At 46.2% G+C, this 21372-nt stretch overlaps 1 protein-coding gene across 2 annotated transcripts in view; it reads right to left on the reverse strand.

Annotated features, from left to right (window-relative positions):
- The window catches only part of LOC124413582, a 296705-nt gene that overhangs the window by 79700 nt on the left and 195633 nt on the right, over positions 1–21372 (reverse strand). The window contains exon 4 of one of the 2 annotated variants that reach the window (XM_046894275.1): positions 7677–8225. The exons of the other annotated variant lie outside the window; for it this stretch is intronic. Within the exon in view, the coding sequence (XP_046750231.1) occupies positions 8061–8225 (165 nt within the window). The 3' untranslated portion in view covers positions 7677–8060. Of the gene's footprint in view, positions 1–7676; positions 8226–21372 lie in introns of those variants that run through there. 2 annotated transcript variants of the gene reach the window in all.

Below are 21372 nucleotides of genomic sequence, written 5' to 3' on the forward strand. Positions count from 1 at the left end.
TACGTAGCTGCACACAGTGCTTATTAGGAAACTATATCTGTCGTGTGTGCCCATTACAGGCGCGTTATACGGTATTTTTTCCCGCCCGGTAGGTGTAAGCGCCGGGTAACGTGAAATTAAGAAGAAATAAATCAAAAGCCTCGCTGCACATGCGTGACGCCACGGTAAACGCGCCTAGGTAACGATTACCAATCCAGATGTCAGCATTTCCATTTGTAGGTGCATACTATGCGCTGCATGTAATACTGGACACACGCAACAGAGACAGAGATAGGTGGACATAGAAATTGAGGCGGCGGTCTTGGCTGGACATATACGGGAGCAGGGGACTCTTCGTTGTTGCTTCGATGTTTACATCGACGGCTCGTTGTTGGCTCACACCCTCGTCGATGCGGATAAAGCGCTTTCTAAATGCATCACTGTCGGAGCTCCATAAATAGCCGACAATGGCTCCATCTAGCTCTGTCAGGTACCCATCATTCAACAATAAGTCGCTTTTGTAGCGCGCCTATACTTTTTGCATGAAAATGATTGTAGAAATTGCGTATGTCTGTAAAATTTACCTGAACTGTTCGTATTATTCAGAAATTTTTTATCATTGCCATGGGTATCTATAACACTTTATTCGTTTTTATAAACTCTGGAATATATCTATTTCCTTTTTTATATCGTGCTCAAGTTCCACGCATATTTGCGTGTATTAAATTTGGTGTAGTGCAAGGGTGAAGAAATCTTTAAATTCAGTCCAGTAGAAATAATTCGACTAAATTATCGCATGTATTTACGCAAATTATTATTAAAAATATTTCAAAAGTAAAGGTGTAGGATTGACAATGAGCTGAAGAGCAACATACCGTTGGTTCTGGACGCTCGAGACCGAAATCACGCAAGAATTATGGTAATTTTTGCAATGTTTTGGAATCGCCTAACATTTACAACAATTTATTGCATATTTATTATATACATATATACATGCACAATTTTACATAATATATGAAAGTCAAGTGCATAACTGACTGAATTTTCGTAAGATAAGTTACGTGATTTCACGTTATTCAATTGACATTTGAACAGATTTAAAAAGAAAGCTGTAACTTCGTGTCGTTACTATTTTTAAATATTGATTACACAGAATGTTATTAATAAACTGAAGGGTAAGAAATTCTTCGCCAAAATGGGCGATTTTAAATACGTTTCAAAAGTGTTTGCAACAGGTATCTGAAAATGGAACGTATGATATAATCGTCGTGCGATCGTAAGGAGATCAGAGCCAGGCGGTTATAATATTTATCCTCGGCTGACGATGAGTTTCCCTCTCGCTGTCTCAGTGCTCGGGGCACGAATGTTGGCACCAGGTGACCTTGGAGAACGAGGGATGAAAGCGACGGAGATGGTGGAAAACTTTCGCTGGGCGTCGAGTTCCATTGACGATCCGGCGATTCTCCAGGCGAAAACTCCCGGCAATTTGGGTCAACGCGGCATTGCATCCGCTCATCCGTTAGTCCGTTAGTCCCTGGTGTATTTTCAACGGCGACGTGGCGCGTATTCCGCTTTTACGTGACACGCACTAACGACCGAGCCCCGTTTAAACCGCGCTCGCTTACGACTAGTAGGTACGCGACGGCGACGCCGGGCGTCGGCGGCTTGGTGACTCACCCATTCATGCCACGGCCCAACGCGCCACGGGCGTTGGTCACTTCCGTGGTCGCTCGGTTATGCAAGGAACGAACGAGCCAGCGGACCCGCACTCTGATTACACTTTGCAAGCTTGGGAATAGTATTCGACGAAGACGAATGTGATCTGCAGAGCCTCTTTTGAACCTGCTGATGCAGACTGACTAGATGGGATCCTGTCTCTGTCGTCGAGCTTGCATCTCGATTGTTGTAGCTCCGAGATGGATCTGTGATTATTGATTCGCGGATCTTTGTAGCACGGAACCTCAGACGACGACGGAACGTTCCCATGTTGAACCAAAAGTTTATTTTTAATCGCTGAGAAGGATGTTGAGTTTTTCTTAAATATGACGATAGAATTTATGGAAGTAGAGAATTCGCATCTACAGAAGCATCCGCACCGCTATAGGAACGTATGCAGATTTTCCTAGAATCCTCGTTTTCTCTTCTTTTTTACTCGGATTTCATTCCGGGAAATACGCAATTTTTAAATTCTCATTCGAAATTCAAGTTTAGTAGTTGAGAAGTTAAAACGAAAATGGAAGAACTCTAAGTTGTGGTTATTTGTACTTTTATGGTGCGTTCTTCTCTCTTGATAAAGAAACGGTGCATGTGCATCCGGGCACCCTGAATTCATCTTCTTGCATTTACTCGAAATGAGATGATCTACTAATACTAGATTTGATAATTCCAGATCAGAGACCTGCGGTTATTTCTGGCATGAAACATCACGAGCGCGACTTATATATTCAAGATTACAAGAGGCAGTCTGATTGCCCGGATGAACATTCGTCGACGAATGAATAAAGAGAATAAAAGAGCGTGCGCGGCAGATGCAGGCGGCCCCGAGAGATGCGGCTGGATCCCGTAAATGTGTGACCCCGGGGGGGTTGGATATGTGCGGGTATTCCATGTGCCCACGTATCGCGCGGTAGCGTTTCAACTCAGGCTATGGTGGCCGTGTAAGAATGCCGGGTGTTCGTCGAGTTTATTATTGGTTTAATTGGTCTTAATTTGTCCGGTGGATTCCACTGGATTTATTCTGGTTTACGAAAGGCTAAAAATAACCACGGGAGCAGGAAACAAACAGTTTACGCTGCCGACATCGCGACATATTCGTTTATATTTAAACACGTAACGCGGGACCTTGTGTATAACGCAAATTTATAAATAATCGCGGCGATTCGACCGCTTGACATAATAATTTGAGGGTTTTTAGGGGCGCCTCTCGGGGCGCGTTAAAACCTCGCGTGAATAGTGGTGTTTTATACTAAAACGCGGAGAGTGGTCGCACCCTCGCGTGAGTCCCTGCTCACGGTAGGATCCCATCAATTAAGAATTATAAATAGGCTATGATAACGATCTCTCGGTCCTAGCTGTGGCCAATTAATTGAAATACGGTTCGGCTTCGCTGCCGCCCGGCTCTTCCTCTCCTCGTTTCCCGGGCGAGACACGCCGGGATTCGCATATTTTCGCCTCTGCATCGTGGCGGTTAATTTACAACCGAGCCTTGCCAAATTTCCACGTAATTAATAGAGGCCCGTTCCCGAAACCAGTCCGAACCAGACGCGAGTAACAAGTCCTAGCCGAGGACATTCCGCCCCGAGTTCTCACGTAGGGTGGCTCGAGGCTGGGGTTATCTTAGTTATGGGGTCCCGTGGAGAATTGCCAGAGATCTCGAGTCAAGTTCAAGGGTTAGCCGGGCCCCGCGGAGGGTTGGGTCGCTCTGCCGTGCCGTGATCCCGGAGAACAGGAAATGTTAAATCATTCGCTTTATGGTTGGCAGTAAGTGGTTATGGCTTGGAACAAAATATTATGGGGTTTTTCCCCTCCCTCTTTTCTTTCCTCCTCATACGAGTCGAGAATATCCCGAGTTGATGTCTTTATTGGGCGAAGATGGGATTCGGAGCGCATTACGTGACACAAACACATATACGTACTCTTTTTTTCGTCTCGAGATCACTTCGCTGTTACAATGTAATAACGCGCACCAAGACTTTTCTCTCGACGTTAATTACGGCATGCGGCAAATTATATCCGGCAACTTTGTTGTCTGCGAGTATTCATAATTTTGCGGTGGATAAACGCGACGCTATAGCCGCGTATGGTGTATTAATTCGTATTATTTATGTCGTAGGTAGGAATGCGAGCTTATATACTGAGGTACGTTGAATTCACAGCGCTCGTCGGAGTTGCGTCTGATTTATTTCTCAAACAGAGAGCTGAAGGAGAGTGAGAAAGGCTGCTTTCCGTTTACGAGCGTTTTTATTTGTGCGGTGACAACTCTTTCCACGAAGGAATGCCGCGCGTAATCAGGCTTCACAGTTTTTTATATCTAAACTGAGATCGTGACCGAAGTTAAATGGACGATAAAGTTCGTCCCGTCACGGACGTCGGATAAAATTAAAAATATGCAATCGCAGTGTGAAATACTGCCTGCCTACCTGCCTGCCTGCCTACCCGCTATTCCTACCGACAAAAGGCTAGATGTTAAATACCTGTTTACGAGACGCGAAACTCTGGCTGACGGCCTAGATAAATCAGAGGCAGCGTGGGCTCGATCACCGAGTGGGTGGGTGGGCTACTGGTTAATTTACAGTTTCTAGGCACTGTTTAACTAGGTGCAGGAAACTCTGCCAATCCGTCGTTATACTGCCGCGTAAAAATCGGTATGCCGACTAGCCGAAAACCGAAACGTCGTCGCATCGAGGATTCCCAGCCGATCGACGTAGAGACAAATAGAGAAACAAACAAAAGGATCCGCCGAGATCATTGATCGACGTGTGCGGTATATTATGAAATGTGTTCTCATCATTCTTTTTCCTCCTTTACCGCTGCAGGCGACTATAGCGAATGCGTGATCAAGCCGCGGATACATCTGCGAAAATATGAGAGGAGGCAATGTTAGAGGAGAAGAACGGAAAAGAAATGAAAGAGGGGAAGAGGCCAGCTCGTTTCCGGTCACTTAGTCCAAACCAATCCCTTGTTTATATTGACTCGGGGAGCTCTCTATGATATACCGAGGATTCAATCTATCCTGGAGACGAACGGATATCCGAGGAAGAGCAAGTGAGTGGACGTTTCGAGAAAATAAATAGAAATCTAAGATAAGAATCACGTCGCCCTCTTTGCGCCAGAACGAACGAACGAACGAAACAAGGAAGGAACGGACGTCGGTTGACCGATGTGTCGGTGCCAAAAATCTGAAAAGCTGCGGCCTGAAAGTAGCTGTCCGTAAACGCCTGATATACCCACACACACGGTTGTAATCCGCGGATCTGCGCATATAAGGTCGGGTCCACACCTACGTGGATTGTACGCGATAGTTATTATGTATTCCAACACCGAAACACAAGCGTAGTTCACTTCCTCTCATGATCGTGAATTCATGAATGAGTGTGGGCATGAATGGGCCCACAATCTCGGCGTGGGTGCACCGTGTGTGTAGTATACATGCGGTGCATCTATAGCAGATTGCTGTAATAATAACGTCATCGAGTCGGCGGGTATACACTTTGCTCGGGCTACTAACAAAGCGTCGACGAACGACCTCAGAGGAGAATAATACCTAGGAGGGGAGGGGATGCTAATAATATGGTTATAACGTGAGAAATTTGATATTCATCCCAGTTTAATTCACCGGGCGTGACAAAGTAGGTATCGAAAGTATTTTAAAAGCGAAACGAAGTGAGCGATAAAACTTGTCATATATTTTTTATTTCACGCAGCGAGGAAAACCGATCCTCCTCGTGAATTACGACCCCTGCAGATGCGTGATCGATGCGTTTCTTCTTATTTTACGGATATAGGCGTATACTTGCAACGCGTGTATATAAGGCGAGAAGATCAAGAGCAGCCGAAAGACGAGGTATCTTTTGCGGATCAAATGACAAAACTCGCAGGCTGTGGAGGATGCGAAGAAAAATAAGAAGAAAGAAAGAAAAGAAGAAAACGTCCCGATCGGAACGACGCGACGTTATTTTTCAAACCTTGAGTATAATTGGAAATTCGAGAACCTCTTTGGGATGGCGGGAGAAAAAAATCCTCCGGGAGGCGTGAGAAAGATGGTAAATGAAAAAAGAAAAAAGAAAGAAATACAACAAGAAATGAATAAATAAGAAACCCCAGCAACGATCGCCACGCATTCAATCTCAGTCAGGCACAAAGACTATGGCCTCGAGATTTCGGAGGGAGAAGGCTATTCATCATGTTTCACTCTTATTGTTGAGGGATGACGATGTTTTCTCGAACCGACTCTGTCCATATACGCCTTTTCCCGCAACGCACGCTGCTTGTCGGCTCGGTTCGACCGGTCGGTAAGGCATAGATAACGCGGACATCCCGGCCCACTATACGGCGACACGTTGTAAACAACGTGATATTATCGGTCGTAATAAATAAAACTCTGTACGAGAATTACGCATCGGCCCAATTCCACCCACGCATGGTACTTTGGTAAACGTACGGAGCTCGCCTCTTGTCCAAGTCTTACCGTGCTAATTAAGTGTTCATTTCTGGGCACGTTATCGGTAATCAGTAATCGCGAATGTCGCGAAAATACGCGTGATACACGCGTTTTACATGCACCCCAGGCGAGGACGCCGAAGACGCGATTTCGGACGTCGAACAAGGTCCCAGAAACGCCGGTCTGCGGTGCAAGAAGGCCGTCCGGGTCCGTATAATCCTCTGATTCATTCATTTTGTTCGTTAATAGGAAATGCAAGCGGCCGGCACCCCGGGCCTGCAGGTCTCCTTACAGCCCTTGGTGTCGTAATCGTTGGGTCATAATCTTAAACCACTTTCCCAGACTATACAAGCGGTCCCCTCGTGAAGGTATCTCGCGTCGGCATCTCACCTTTGCAGTTGGATGACTCGCCTGTTTTCTCCGACAAAATTATTCCGGATCGCATCGATGCATTTTCAAGAGCTTCTTCGCGAGGTAAGTATAACAGAGGATTCCGCCGCATCCCTGCAGCAGGATCGTCTTTGCCCGTCGTCGTTGCTGCGCCTCCGCCATGCAGCTCGACGATGCAGTTTATCATTCTAGTTCTCTCCTTTGAAGAATCGGCAACGTTTGCAAAGGGCTCTGCTCGTTGCAAGGGACCTTTTGCGACGTCCTTCTCCTCCTGCTTCGCTTCGCCCTCACCGCGTGCGGACCCCGTTCACAGGTCTTCCGAGTGTTCGCAGATGGTTAAATAAACCGATACACTTTCATACTTTATTTATTCTTGCGAAATTGATAGTGTGCAGCGTTGCCGGGAGACACGGCCGATTCGATGTCTCCTCTCGTGATAAAAATTGTCTCAACTCGTGCGAGGAATTGGTTCATATATACTTTCATACTTATATACCTACGCGTTTATTTTTTGAAATTGCTCAAGCGAACGGGGCGCGGCCGGCGCGCTGCATGAGGAAAGCTCAGGCGGAGAGAAACACGCTGGAAGACATCGCTCGAGGAAATTGCCCGGTTTGTCACAAACTTCTTTGTGCTATTTTATTACAAGACGTCCATTGCAGCTTCAGAACAGAGTTTTGCGGTGTTTGCGGTGTATTTTTATACATAGAAGGAAAAAGTATCGGCACCGGTTCCGTACTTGACGGCATTGTTTATTTATTTATTTAATTTTAGCTGATTGAGCGAGCTTGCAAAGAATATATACATACAACCGTAAAATATGTACGTTTTCACGCATAATATTTTGCTTATACTTAATGGATTTTTGTTGGATGCTTGACGCGATTGCGAAATTTTTTATTATTCGCAATGAACCTATGTCATTCCTTCAAAATTATAAACCATAAGCCCCCGGGTTGGTTAATGCGAAACGCGCAAAGTAGAAATCATCGGACGAATGAACCTGGCACGTGTTAACAGGATGATTTTTCGATGTTCAAGTCGCGACAAAGAAAAGTTTCTTGGCATAGAACTACATGCCAAGGTAGAAACTAACAAAGGTTTACAAGCAATTGGTAAAATTGCTGCAACAAGCGCAATGTATCAAACCTGAATATAGCAAGTTGAGAACAGAAATAAAACGGAAGCTGGAAAATGTGCGAATACCGCTTGATTATTATTATGAATATTGTTATTATTTTCATCCTAATTTGGAACAGCATGAAATTCACATTTTGAGACAAAATAAAAATTTTATGTCAAGATATTTCAGAGTATATGTAGACGTTTATTCGAACAAGTTATTCTTCATAGATACATATTCGCAAGGAGTAAAGACAAACGTATAGTTTCCGCATCAGTGTAGCAACAAAAGAGATAATCTATCGAATAACATTCTGCACGTTTTAATGTGTTATTTTATGATAAACATATATATACACGTATACATATATCATAACATCTATCCCGACAGAAAGCAATCTTGGCTGGTCTATGCGGCCAAGAACATCTTCCCACGCAGGTTTATGTTCACCGACATTTTCCAACCGCTTTCGGTTCTCTCCAAGCAATTTTTGGTTACGTAGTATGAATACATGGCGTTGGACGGTGCCAAATTCGATGCAAAGAAGCAGGCGGTGATGAAAAACGAGACACACTGAAATGGAAAAGATGATCAGGTATATAAAAATTTAAGATCGTATCCGACGACAGGTTTTTCATTACAAAAAAATAAAACTCTTAGGCAGAAACGAGAAAATGCTACAGATGGATTTAGTTTATTGGATAAGGTTCAAAGAAAAAGGAAAGGACGAAGTGATATGTACTCCGCGGGAGATAATCTGCAACATAATTTTGGGGTTGAAAAGGTGAAGAAATAGATGAGATACGGAAGAAAAAAATGTTTCGGTTAGGTTAAAAACGTGCGATTTTCCCACTTTCCCATCATCGTGCGTAGAACGGATCAACCTGGCTTACAATGACCCGGAAATTGACGTTTCCATTGCATAATGGCAGGCTTCCGTTTACGCCGCAAAGAATGACTGTTCACTACTTGTCACTTTTATAATGGCCTCGAAACCTGAATGGACTCCCACCCTCGCTCTGGCAAGTAGTAGGATACGCTTATATATACACACACCTACCGCAATACTTACCCACAACGGCGAGGCCGTAAGTCATATCAGGCTCGGTGAACTCTCCGATGGAACTTGTTCTATGACTATATAAAGCACTTCCGGATCACCGCAAACTGGAGATATCTCTTCATTATCTTTCCATGAAACGCTGTATAGGCTGCCCATTTTTGATTACCAATATGTCCGATCGATTGAACTATCTCTAACCAGTGTAAAGGATATCGGTCACCCAGTTACGCACCGTTGCGTTTCACGTGCCCCTTTTTGAAAACAGTGACGAGAAAAAAAGGAGGAATAAAAAAAGGGAAACAAATTTGTTGGAGCAGATGGTGGCGATGGGAATCCTCCATTCGTCGATGCTCAACGAATCTATGTGTCCCAGGGTGGGTAATTCGTCGGGAGGACGTTCGTCTATGCGTTCACGGCTCGGACACAATGTCTATCATTGTCGAACACTTGGAAATACATTAATACAGGAAGTTTCAACCGAGGAAGAAAGAACAAATTTCTTTTGTGGTCTGACTTTATACGCATTACTAGTCCATTGAGTTCGGGCGGCTTGCTTAAAGTGCCTCACAAAAGCGGGCATAGCATGGTCGCCTGTCACTACCGGTCAGACATAATAAGGAAGTCCGGACAATACAAGGATTTTTTCCACTTGCCCAGAGGTGCTCATCTAGACGACACACGAATCGCACGAATATACGAGCGAATCGAGGTTCACGAAATCGGATCGGGGACTTGAGACCTGACATTTTTATCTTCACTCCCTGTCTGCTGCACTCGACTGTTCCTTGGCGAAAATAACAAGGCGTACAAGAGAGACGAGATGAGCCACCCACTGTCAGCCATTGTTCACGATCCTCAAAAGGCACGTAAGATACACCGAAATGTATCGTCTGTCTATAATCAAAGCCGAGATTTTATTCAACAACAGTTTTTTTTCCTTCTCCCCATCATCTCGTGTGAAATGGGCACACCCAAGTTACACGTGCCAGTTACTAACAAGGGATCTATTCCTGAAACTAAACTGTGCTTCGAGCCCTCTGGTAAAGCGATACTCCTAATTGGCTGATGCGGTTAAAAACTGGCACCTCAGTCTTGTTCTATTGGAGTAAATGACTCATGTAAGGTTTTCTCAATATCCGGTGTACGACGAAGAGGGCCGAGGCGATAGTGGACGCTCGGATTTCATCTCTATTCGGAACCCGAGGAGAGAACGGCCAGATATTAATCCAAAAATTGTCAAGCCCAGAAGGTTCAACGCCCGGTTATTTCGTTCCTTGTACACGTACGCCTAAGGGGAAAGACCCTGCAGTTATGTGTAAGGAAAAGAGTCATATTTTCAACTCTATTCAACCTCGGCCTTCCGATACGGCATCACAGTGCGACGTAGATTCATTCATGCTTTCGAGTTCGTACGATCCTTTGTTTCGCCAAGGCAGTCACCGTAAGAGAGTTTTGTTCCAACCCATGGCGTGTACAGCTGTTGGAGCAGGTTCTCGTCCATTGTGCGCGATGCAAATTGACTTAAATTATCCGAGTTACTTTTTACACCACCGTGCAGCTTAATCGACGTATGAGACACGATGATTAGGTAAATTTTTTTTGTTTCAGATGGATGGATGGATGGATGGATGGATGGATACCACTACGACGGATGGACCTCGATTTCTGCCGATTGCGGGGCGGGGAATCGGACGCGTTTTACGCAGAACTTTCACGTCCGATGTGTGCTGCCAGTCGGGCACCTTCGTCTGCAGAGGAGGGCCGGTACCGCCCCTGCGGCCTTCGCTGGTCCAGACAGCCGAGGCGGAGGGAATCTGATCCGAAAATAAATAAGAGTTCATCAGTGGACGCTGCAGTCCCGTGACACGTCACGTAGGTACGTATACGAGCTTCTGGGAACCCTGCAGATGGGCGAAGTTCTTGGGCCTACACGCGAGCGGGCGTGTAGGAGCGAAAGAATCCAAAAAGGAAAGGGGGCAGGAGGAAAAGGAACTGCAGGAAGGATGAGGGGGCGAGGAATGTTGCGAAACGATCGACGTAGGCGGCTCGGTTCTTGTTCTCCGTCGGGGCGCCCACCGCTCTGGGCCCCCACACGCGAATCCGAGCGCGGCGGCGGCGGACAAAGTTGCGGCCGGTCCTCCTGTCTCCTGCTTTCTGTATATTCTCAATTCCGGCTGCCCTGTGATCCACCCCGTGAACCCCGCTCCTGAACTAGCTGCTCGGAGGCGAATGCTGAAGCCAAGTTGAGGAACGAGAAGAAAGGAGCGAGAAAAAACTTCAGTCCCGCGATAAGGAAGGACCCGACGACGACGAGGAACCAGGCCAGCGTACGCTGTCGCCTTACTGTGAATGAGACCTTAGGCAGCCGGAACCCGCTTCTCCGTGTGTGGTGCGATGCATTCCTTGTCTGCCCACCTCCTCCTTCTCCTCCTCCTCCTTCTCCTCTTGCACTCCCTCAAACTTCTTCGGCTCCTCACCCACCGTCTCTCGTCCCAATCTTTCTTCCACCGCTTGCTCAGCCCGGTCGAGATACCTTTTTGTTTTCTTTTTTCTTCGTCTCTTTCTTCCCTTGGCCCGATTCCTGGAACGAACTGCCGGCCTCCTGCACGCCGAATACCTCGACGTTTCAGTTGCACACACCTAATACTCGGCCTGCTGTTCGAACGCCACGCGACCTCGTTTATCTACATGAAGCACAGTACAGGTGCGTACATAGCGTTGCATGCGCGGTTATGAAGGTGCGTGGTAATATTTCGGTTCAATATTTTTTATAAGCAATTTTCGATGGCACATGTACCTACTTCAAAGGATGGGGTCAAATTCATCCAAGCTTATCGACCCTTAACTGGTTACCACGTGACTGTACGGTATTCCTGTGGGAATATCTTTGCTTAAGATGGTTTTCGGACCGTGTTCACTCGGCAGGATTTGAATTCCATAATTCGTGGAAAAGTTAGTTCGTATACCAGCACCGCGTTATACCGTGGGAAAATTCGTCCGGTCCGCGCAAAGCCAAGCTTCCGTTAAATTACGCGTTGACTTCTCACAATCCTCTGACGAACTAGATTCACACGACTTTCGTGCAAAATTTGATAAATTCTTTACAGATCGTATCAATTTTCTCATGAGTAAAGACTTGTACTCTCATAGCTCGTGTTCTTTCTAATTACTAGTATGCCGTTCATACGTTTTGCGAACATCATGATTTGAAACAAATAAATGATTTACACTTCCAAAGTTAGGGAATGCGAAAGAAAGAAAAGTGGAATCTTGACTGCCGTGACTAAATCGAAAGCATGATATTGATATACATATAAAAGAGCTTCGTTACTTTCCCTTTACGTTTCCATAAAAATCATCACCTACCGTCAGTGCCAGTGCACGGTATTAGGCAGGTGTTGAACTGAAAAAATATCAACAATGTTTCCCGCATTTCACTTCCCGCACCTGGCCAAAAATCGGCCCCTTTTGTACCAACAATATGACCTTTGCAGTAACGAATTATGGACTGAACAGACCAGAGGGGTATATTTGCCTAGGAGCACCTGGAATTCTCATGTAGCTATGACTTGTAGACGTGAAAGTTTTCGGTGTATTTTTCAATGAAGAGATGGGCGATTCAAAAAACACAGCGACTTGGGTAAGAATTTTTTCACCTTGCGGAGGGCGTCGTCGCAGGTATACGACAGTGCATCCGAAGCGCGATGTGTATCTGAAGTTAATTCTTAGCTTGGTTCTGGTTCTGGCTTTGGCTTGAGCTCAACGTCCACATTTCTGTTTGCATACTTCTAGCTAGTAGAGTTTGCTGGGTGGGTACACAAAGGTGTCGGATAACTGATAGAGCATCAAGTACAAGATCAAAGCTTGCAACGAACCGGGGATGGGAGCGAGAGAGAAAGAGAGAGAGAGAGAAAGACGGAGTGGAGGCTTCACTCGGGCGAGAGATATCCGTCCTCTGTTGCGAGGGTGGGAAGATAGCGCCGCCGTGAACAAGGGAGATTGGGTTTTGTTGCGGACAGATAGAAGGTTCGCGTTTTACTCGCGATAAGCGTCGGCGAACAGAACTGCGACCAACGCGGGTTTCTTCTCGCTCAGGAGGATCAAATTCACCGACCCTCCGATTTTAGATGGTGGAAATTTACGCCTAATTTATTAAGCCGGATGTCACTGAATAGTCGGGCAAATGCGATCCGCAACTGCGGTCGCGTGCGCGTGAATGCTGCTGCAGGGGGGGGCAGACACGGCGAGGTAGAGAGCGGCGGATACCCCTGCCGTAAATATAGGAATGAAAATGTATTCATAGCGCAGCTCGGAAACAAGCCAATTGATGCGTGTATAAATAGAATACGGATACACCTATCGGGGTGATAACGTTTCTAAAATACAAGACAGTCAGTCGTCTTCTCTCGAGTATCCAATATTATACGTACTATATGAATGCAGTAATACTGCCAAACTGCAGTCGAAACACGAAATATGCGTACCGTTGCGACGCACGCATCTACGTAGGTTATATGTATACGGATTTTCATATACCTAACGACAACCTCGACGTGAACTCGTCCCCCACGCGATCGGAGTGTACTATAAATATAATGTGCCTAGCTTCAGTTTGACGATAATAGAGTTGGTCTATCTTCACCTATGTACGAATAGGTGCATGGGTATCAAAAATCCAGACTCAAAATAATTACCCCTGCGCTGCTCCGTGCTCGCTAGGTAATCGAAAAAAAACTAGCGCACCTTCGCTGCTCGACGGTGCTGCAACGCCTTGACCTGCTTCAGGCTGTACAGCATAGCGTCGAGGCGCACCAGTGTGTCGATTATAAAAACGCAGTTAGACCGCGCTTGAAACTCTTGTCCCTACGTCTTTGGCGACGGGATCTTGAGTAATAATTGCGAAAGAAATCTTGAAATTCACTTGCAGTTTGGACTGTAACCTGGGTTACGTTCAGAATTCGAGGAACGTACGGTGACTGCGGGGTGAATCAGGGCAGCGGAAAACCACGAGGTCTTCGGTGGTGGGCGGCGGCTAGGTGCAGGACGGAGGTTTTGAAAACCGATGATTCACCCGATGGTATGTCGGTCAGCGTCCCGAGCGCGCCCTAACGCTCAAGCTATATCGCATCAGCTATTTGCCCTATTTTTCCGGCGATTATGCAATCTTTGTTTACATCGGAGAAGGCGCCAGCTGGCTGAGACTTTACTCGGTGTACAAAGCCCAGCCGTTTCGCTCCGGATAGGCTAATTAAGGTGGTGGTATATTATTGAAGGCTTTGGGTCGCGACTCCTCTTCGCTTACTTGTTGCATTGCACTTATTATACGTATTTAACCGCGATTGCAAAGTGGGACAGCGAGCTCAGTCGACGTGGCTCGTCGCGGTGGAAGTTCACTCCAGCGCGGACACTGATTGCGGATAATATACGTATAATTACAGGATGAATTATTTATCGCCTTTCCTGTTCTCCGGATTCACTCCGTCGATTTTGGAGACTGAATTTTCTGCCAGTTTCTCTCTTTTTTTTTTATTACGACGTTTCGTTTTCTAACGGACTTCGAGGCTCCCGCGAGATGCTGTAGCATCGCCACCAGTCGTAATGCGTTCGGCTACTTCCGGATCCCCTTGCCCCCCTTTGGAAGGCTTTGCCTAGCAACGAACGCAATAATAGATGTGCACGGAGCCTAGGCTAGAAAACGGGTCAAGGTGCAGCCTATCTTGCACGCCGCGTGCTCAATAACAACTTGCATAAGTCCGGCTGCCTGTCTGCCTGCCTGCTGCCTGCCTCGCTTTGCGGTTGTCCGTCAAGCCATTATGCAACCGAAGAAAGTCATTATGCAACCCACTCACCGACCGACCAACGAATCAACGTTAAGTGCATTCGCTGGTGAATTTTAAATAGTGCCGATCGACTCACTGTTTGCACAAACTTTTCTTCGAGAAGCGTTATTGTTACAGAAATTTTTTTAAGAACGGGTTTTATTCTTACGGATTGCACGGAAACTTATCCAATTTCTTCAAAAGCTATTTACAGTTAGTCGGGAATGTGCTCCAGGATTTTTGGATTGATTTTTCTTATCCCTTGTAATTGAGGGATAATGAAAAAGCTTGCTCGTCAGTTCTCTCGGAATGTATTTCCCCGTTGCATGGATTAGAGGTTCGAATAATTGAATTGCAGAAAAGTTTTAGTTCCGAATGGAGATGCGGGCTGAAATTACGGGGCACACAAGGAGCTGTCCCCTGCAGCGGGATGCGGGGAGGAGAGGAGAGAAAAAGAATAAAAACAGCGAGGTGAACCTGAACCGAGAAGCAGGCTGCACGTGACCTACTCCGGAGTAAACCGCAAGCGGAGAGTATGGGATAATTGCGACTTGTGTGTATATAATATGTATACACCTATGGTTAGAAATCGGGACCGGAATTGCGGATTGCGAAAAACCATGAGTTGCGCGCGAATTGTTATACCGAATAGACAAAGTCATTTTCCCGGCGCCAATTCCGCACTTGCAGTATGCGTATTATGCATACCGCATCGGTGTACGGCTGATATTGCACAAGTGGTGCAACAGCGAGAGATCCGTTTGGTAATGACATGTCGTGCTCGTTTATGTCTCTTTTTCATCGCGCTAATCGTATCCACCGCGGTATTGTTCACCTTTGGTATGTTTTGTGATTTGTTATGATTATGACGTCGGGCAGTAATTAGTACGTCTTTACGTCCTTCTGGAATTTTTTTACATTATCCAATTCGGCACACGGATAAAACGCATCTCTACGAAGCTCGTAGGAGTTCAATTGCAATTATACGCAATATGTATTCTCAAAATATTTCCTCATTTCTTTCAACCATCATTTTCTCGATTAGAGCGATAGAACGGAAGTGAAAATTTATATGCAACCGGTAAGAAGCCCCTCTTCAACCTGCAACGCGTGACTCGACGCTGCTAGCTGTGTAAACAGGCCGCCCGCCGAACTGAAATTCATAATAAGCCCACATTGGCCGATCGTCGATTCAACCGGTAACTTCCGGTTCCAGCGGTAGTACCTCTATGCGCCAAAGTCGCGCCTGCAGGCGGTACAACGCGATCGTCGACGCAGCGTGGTCGGCGGAAGGAAGGACGTCTTCCTGCCTCGGCTCGTCGGGCGGTAACATAATGCGCTCCTCGCTACCGCCGTTAGTGGGTACTCAGGAAGTCTTGCTAATTTGTAATTTGGCAACGTTTCCTTTCCAGTTCGTTAAAAGCCAGCACCGTTCGCATTCGCACGCGCATCCTGCTCGCCTTCTTCACGACGATCCATCCATCTTTCTCTCCCCCCTCTTCACTCTCTTTCTCTCTCTCTCTCTCACTCTCTCTCTTTCTTCCGTTCTCTTCGACTCAGTCGCGTTCGCGGCGCTGGCTTGTGGGACGATTGCGCGCGCTTCTTCTTTGCGACGTACAAGAGGCGACGGGCCTGCAGCAGCATTTCGTAATCGATTTCGATTAGATTTGAATCAACTGGCACGACCCGTCCCGCGGCAGCACACGTGCCGCTGGTAGCGAGCCACTTGAGCACATAGAAATAACCCACCGTATTAGACCAATGGTAAATACGCAATTTACCGTCGATTTATAGAAAACCGATTTCGTATAAAACGTTACTTTTTATTGTTGCCGAACAGCTTTCTTCCTGTTCTAACCTAGATGCCCCACTGTCACGGCAGATGCGATTCTACGCGTCTCAGGGCGGCCTACGTGCATCCTTCTTACGATCAAATGGCTGAGCTTTGACACGATTCTCATGGTGGGTGGGTCTTTACCTGTTTCGTGCTACAGCCATGGTTTACAATAGTCTTACGCAATATCTTTTGAACGTCTATCTTCCGTCAAAGTAATCGAGACGAAATAAAATCATTCAGCTTGGTTAGAAGCGAAGGTTTTCGCCACGCGATGTATGCTTCTCGCATCAAGGTATTACACATATATAGGCTACGGGAATAATATTTACATAAGTTGTAAAACTGTCATCTGCACGGCGTACCAACTATCGTTCGACTTCAACTTTCAAAAATATACACAGAGTTTGGTTTGTCGTTGGTAAAAATCAGATTGCCCTGCGGGGTCCATTATCGCAAGGGATCACAAATATATTTTGTGTATCGATATTTGTTGGGTTTTTTTCTCCTCCTTTTTTGTCCGTGCGACTTATCTGGAGCAAAAGACACGCCGCCCGGATGAGTCAGCTGATAGGATTTTTTCTGCTTTTTCCCGGGAGGACCTCTTCTCTCGTTCTCGTTATACTTCTCTGTCGCTCTTTCTGATCCCACGGGAACCGGGCCCCGACGTACGTTGGAGAAGACCACGAAGGCGCCCGCTACCGCCACCCTAATTCATTCGTGTTTTCGATTTCACGCCTCTGGAAAGTACCCTTCAACGTCGTTCCTGTAGATAGATAGAGATCCCCTCGGGCCGTGCGTAATATAGACCACGTGACCCATTTGCACCGACTGCAGCTGTCTGCCGAAGGCCACAAGAATTTTCCATGCAGCCTCGGATTTTCTTAGATCCCTGTCTCCCACGATCGTAATTCTCCTAATTCTCAAAGGACACACAACTGCTAACATCGAATTTCAAATCACAATCGAAAGTTGGGGATACATACTAATAACAGAAATCTTTTATCTGGACTGCATTAAAGACTGTACTTGCTGTTCACACAGGCGTGCCTTAACACCCACAGCTGCAACACGTAGATCGAATTAAAATGCCGACAAACGTTGGACGATTATCAGAGTCAATCAGGCTTTGTAAATAGTATTGCCTCCGATTGTGTGAGCGCAGTGGCTGCTGGTACATGGACCGTCTGCGACAGCGTGTTTAGATAATCAGTGAAGGCATTTTCTCGCGTTAGTCGTAATTCGTTCGGTTCCCATGCTGGCTGGGGCCAAGAAACCTCTGCTCGACATGATCGCGTCGTGCTCATTTGACGTCCGCAATTCGTTGCGTTACGTCACGTTGCGTTGCGTTTCAGTGTCATTTGATGCGTTTCTTTGTACCAGAACGAAGGCGGATTCCCGAGAACCGTGAGTGCACGAAACGGCTTTCATCGGTCTAATCTTTTATTATTTATGAGGTGATTGTAAATCTTGAAGGGTTTATCTCTTTCTGAGAGCGAGGGCGGTTCTGGAGAAGAGAGTAAAAGCGAGACCTTCGGCTGCGGTGCAGAGGAGGAGGATCTCTAGGGCGACGCCTCTTGGTAGTGCGAAGAAAGAGCGGAATATAACCGAAGAAAACAAATAGAAAATATTGGGAGAAGATAGTAGCACCGACTGAAGCAGCCCTTGCCCTTAGGGACGACGACGCCGGCTACCAGCGTCGCTGACTATTTCCGGCCGGCAGAGCAGAAATATTTTGTTTTGCATGCCTGCTCTGATGGATTAACGAGGTTACCGCAACGGCGAACACAAATCCGGGGCCAACCGGGTAGAATTTCATTTTTCCCAACGCTCTCCAAGACCACAAAGCCTTTCCCTTCATCCACCTCGGAGATTCTCGACCATTCGGCGGTGAAGTTGAGCCTCCGGATCTCCCCGAGCTTACCGAATAAGAATGTATTACCCCCATCCCGGGTAATTGTATGTGGGCATATCGTAACTTGGTATCCCCGCATGTGTCCGACTGGATGTGCGTCGGGAATAACGGGGATGGATAGCATTGCGAGTTGAGCTCGTAGGCTGCCTGTCGCATGTCGCCCTTGAAGAACGATGGACCACCACTGTCTCACCCCCCCCCCCCCCTCACCCCTCTCTCGGCACTTTGACGATGACGACGAGGTAGGAGTGTAAGTTCGGAGTCACGGTTTGTTTATTGTCTTCCATCCCTCGGCCCGCTGTTCTTCACTCCAAGGAGGGTTCCTGCTAAAAAATGAATGGCTTTTCGCGTGTCCCAGGATACTTACATTTCCTTTTTTTCTTCTTCCTTCCTTACCTTCTTCTTAAGCTGCAGGTACCCGTCGCTTTCGCGGGATATAAGATACAGTGCGGTTTACTTTGCGTATAACATTATATATTCGATGCGGCAAATATCAAATTTTTATTGCCACCAAGAAGAAGCGGGGGACATAGGCTATACGAAGATATAGATACCCTGCGTCGAGACACAGGGTATACATACATATGCATAAAGCCAAATGCAAATTACGCGTCGTTAGATAATACGCCGGTTATAAATAAGCGAGAAATGCATTAATGTGGGTGTGCTTACCAACACGTTGGACCGATGTTGTAACCGTATGATATTTGGTGTATTCTGTATCTACAACTACGGCATGGTTGGATCGCGTTCACGGGGGTCCCCTGTAATCGGGAATACGTAATGAAGTCGGTCTGAGCCGGTAAGATACGAGGCTGTTTCTAACTAGAGAGCCGAAAGGTACGTCAGGTGAGGAGGTGACTTTATAGTTACGAATTGGTACCGTCGCCGCGTGCGTTACACCCGGCAACTTTGATCCCTTCGTTTCTCTCCACAGCTCTTTCACCTTCTCCACACTAATCCCACGTGTCCTCCGACTCTTGAACGCTTTGTCCGACATCCGGCTTCCGCCCCTTTCCACCCTCCGAGGTTTATGCACCGTCGGTGAACCTCTTCACCTTAATCTACAAGGCTGTAGTGCGGTGGCCGCGTCGTATATGGAGACGGGCGACCCGGAATGAAAGTAAAATAAGATAACCCAAAGAACGTACGAACGGTCATCGCACGTCTCTCAGTCCCGTTTCCGGCCGCGTCAGGTGTCCTAAGACGGCGAACGTCGACGGCGACGACTTTGAGGAACCGATGGGCTCGACCGGACCCCGATCCGACGCTCTGGAGTTATTTTGTTTGCTCGGGGGTGTCTCGGCGCCAGAAGAATTATCTACTGTCTCTACAGGCCTGTTGATACGGCGCACAGTGTCAGGGCGTACTTGGTAGGCGGCACGAAGTAATGCGCGCGTGTGCCATCATCGCTCTCTCTCTCTCTCTCGCTCGCTCTCTTTCTTTCTCTCTTCCTCTTACGGACCCGCAATTCGGCAGTCCCCCTTTGCCTCTGTCACTCTCGACCACGACTACGCACACGTACTGTTTCTGTCTCTCATCGTCTACCTCGGTCTACCGTGACGTCCGAAACTACACGCATCCTATGCGTGCACGGGTGACGAAGCAACACGCGTGGGCTACCGTTCAGGATTGACGCAAGCTCTACCGTAACGTATGCCTGATGCTTTACTTGACGCAGACCACGCTCGCATCTTTACGTACTGTAACACTGTCTAATGTCTTGACTGTATCCTCTTTTTTTCCGTGATGTCTTTGTCAGACGAATTTGAAATTTTTGGAAAATTCAGAGCCTTATGAAACCGTAGGGGCCGTTGCGATGCGCATTGTACGCAGTTGTATTATTTTATTTTATGTATATTATTGTATAACTATATAACGCACCTACTGCGCGCTCAGGTTTCTGGTTACTCGGGGGTGATTCAGGACTTTCCTGTTTCTCTTCGTGTGGTCCAGAAATAAGTTTTTATTTGGTTTTTACGAGATATTCAGTTGTTGAGGAATTTGATATTATATTTTGTGGTGAACGTGGGAGTATTGAGAAATCTATGTTCGTACGCAATTTTTTATTGGGAACTCAGGATCTCTTCGCAAAAATTCTGTCCCGTGCCGAAAAAAAGATGGTCATAGGAAATAAAAGTCAAAAATTATTTTGGCCTATTTCCAATAGTTCTCATTGCTTGATCGATCAAAATGTCCTCAAATTTTTTTTTTCCTCCAAAAACCTGTCATAAACCATAAAATTTTGAATTGAATTCAGTTCTGATACTCAATGCTTTTTGAAGAATATTATTTTCAGTGTATATTCCAAGGTTTTCTTACGACAAACATTTTTGTATATTCGGTAAAATCAGAAAGTTCATAAGTGTTGAAATGTTTCACGCGTCACATGTCTGCTTGTGACCAAGATTACGGTTTGGAAAATTTTTGATGTTGAATTGTAATTAGAAAGTGTCTACATCTATTACTTTCAGTGAAATTCAGACGCGCAATGTGCTGGTGCTCCTCTGTAGTTGATAAATTTTGTCGGAAGAGAATGTACTTTATATTATTTATTTTTTATCATGTTATTTATTTATATTTGCACAGGTAATACAGTAACGCAGGGTCTCCAGGCATAGGTATGAAGGTCAATATGAAGAGGAAATTTAAGGGTACACCCATCGTACGCAGTTGGCTCACGTTGACTGGTAATGCCAAGTGAGTAATGTATGCATGTATCTGTACCAATTACTCGTCCAACCTGAAGGCTAAAGAATCGTTCCGAGTCTGGCACACGTACGCAATTCACCAGGAAATTTTTGGACGATTTCCAATTAATACTTTTTATCCGCATAACATATCCCGCGCCTCTCAGAATTGCCGGAAGCTTTCTATGGTCTCGGTACTTTATGCACGGAGTGATTTAGCTGTAGTTTGCCCTCGTAGAAATGGTAAAATTTCACAGAATGCGGCTGTGATGGAAAATAAGGTCGTTACCATAATTGCACGATGTAGCCTGTGTACTGTGTATCCTGCTATAGCGACGAATAGCCTAAAGATAGTAATGAGATCGCGACGTATTGTTCAGTTCGTAAAACGATTGAAAG

Source organism: Diprion similis, chromosome 12 (genome assembly GCF_021155765.1).
Source record: "Diprion similis isolate iyDipSimi1 chromosome 12, iyDipSimi1.1, whole genome shotgun sequence".
NCBI classification, from domain to species: domain Eukaryota; kingdom Metazoa; phylum Arthropoda; class Insecta; order Hymenoptera; family Diprionidae; genus Diprion; species Diprion similis.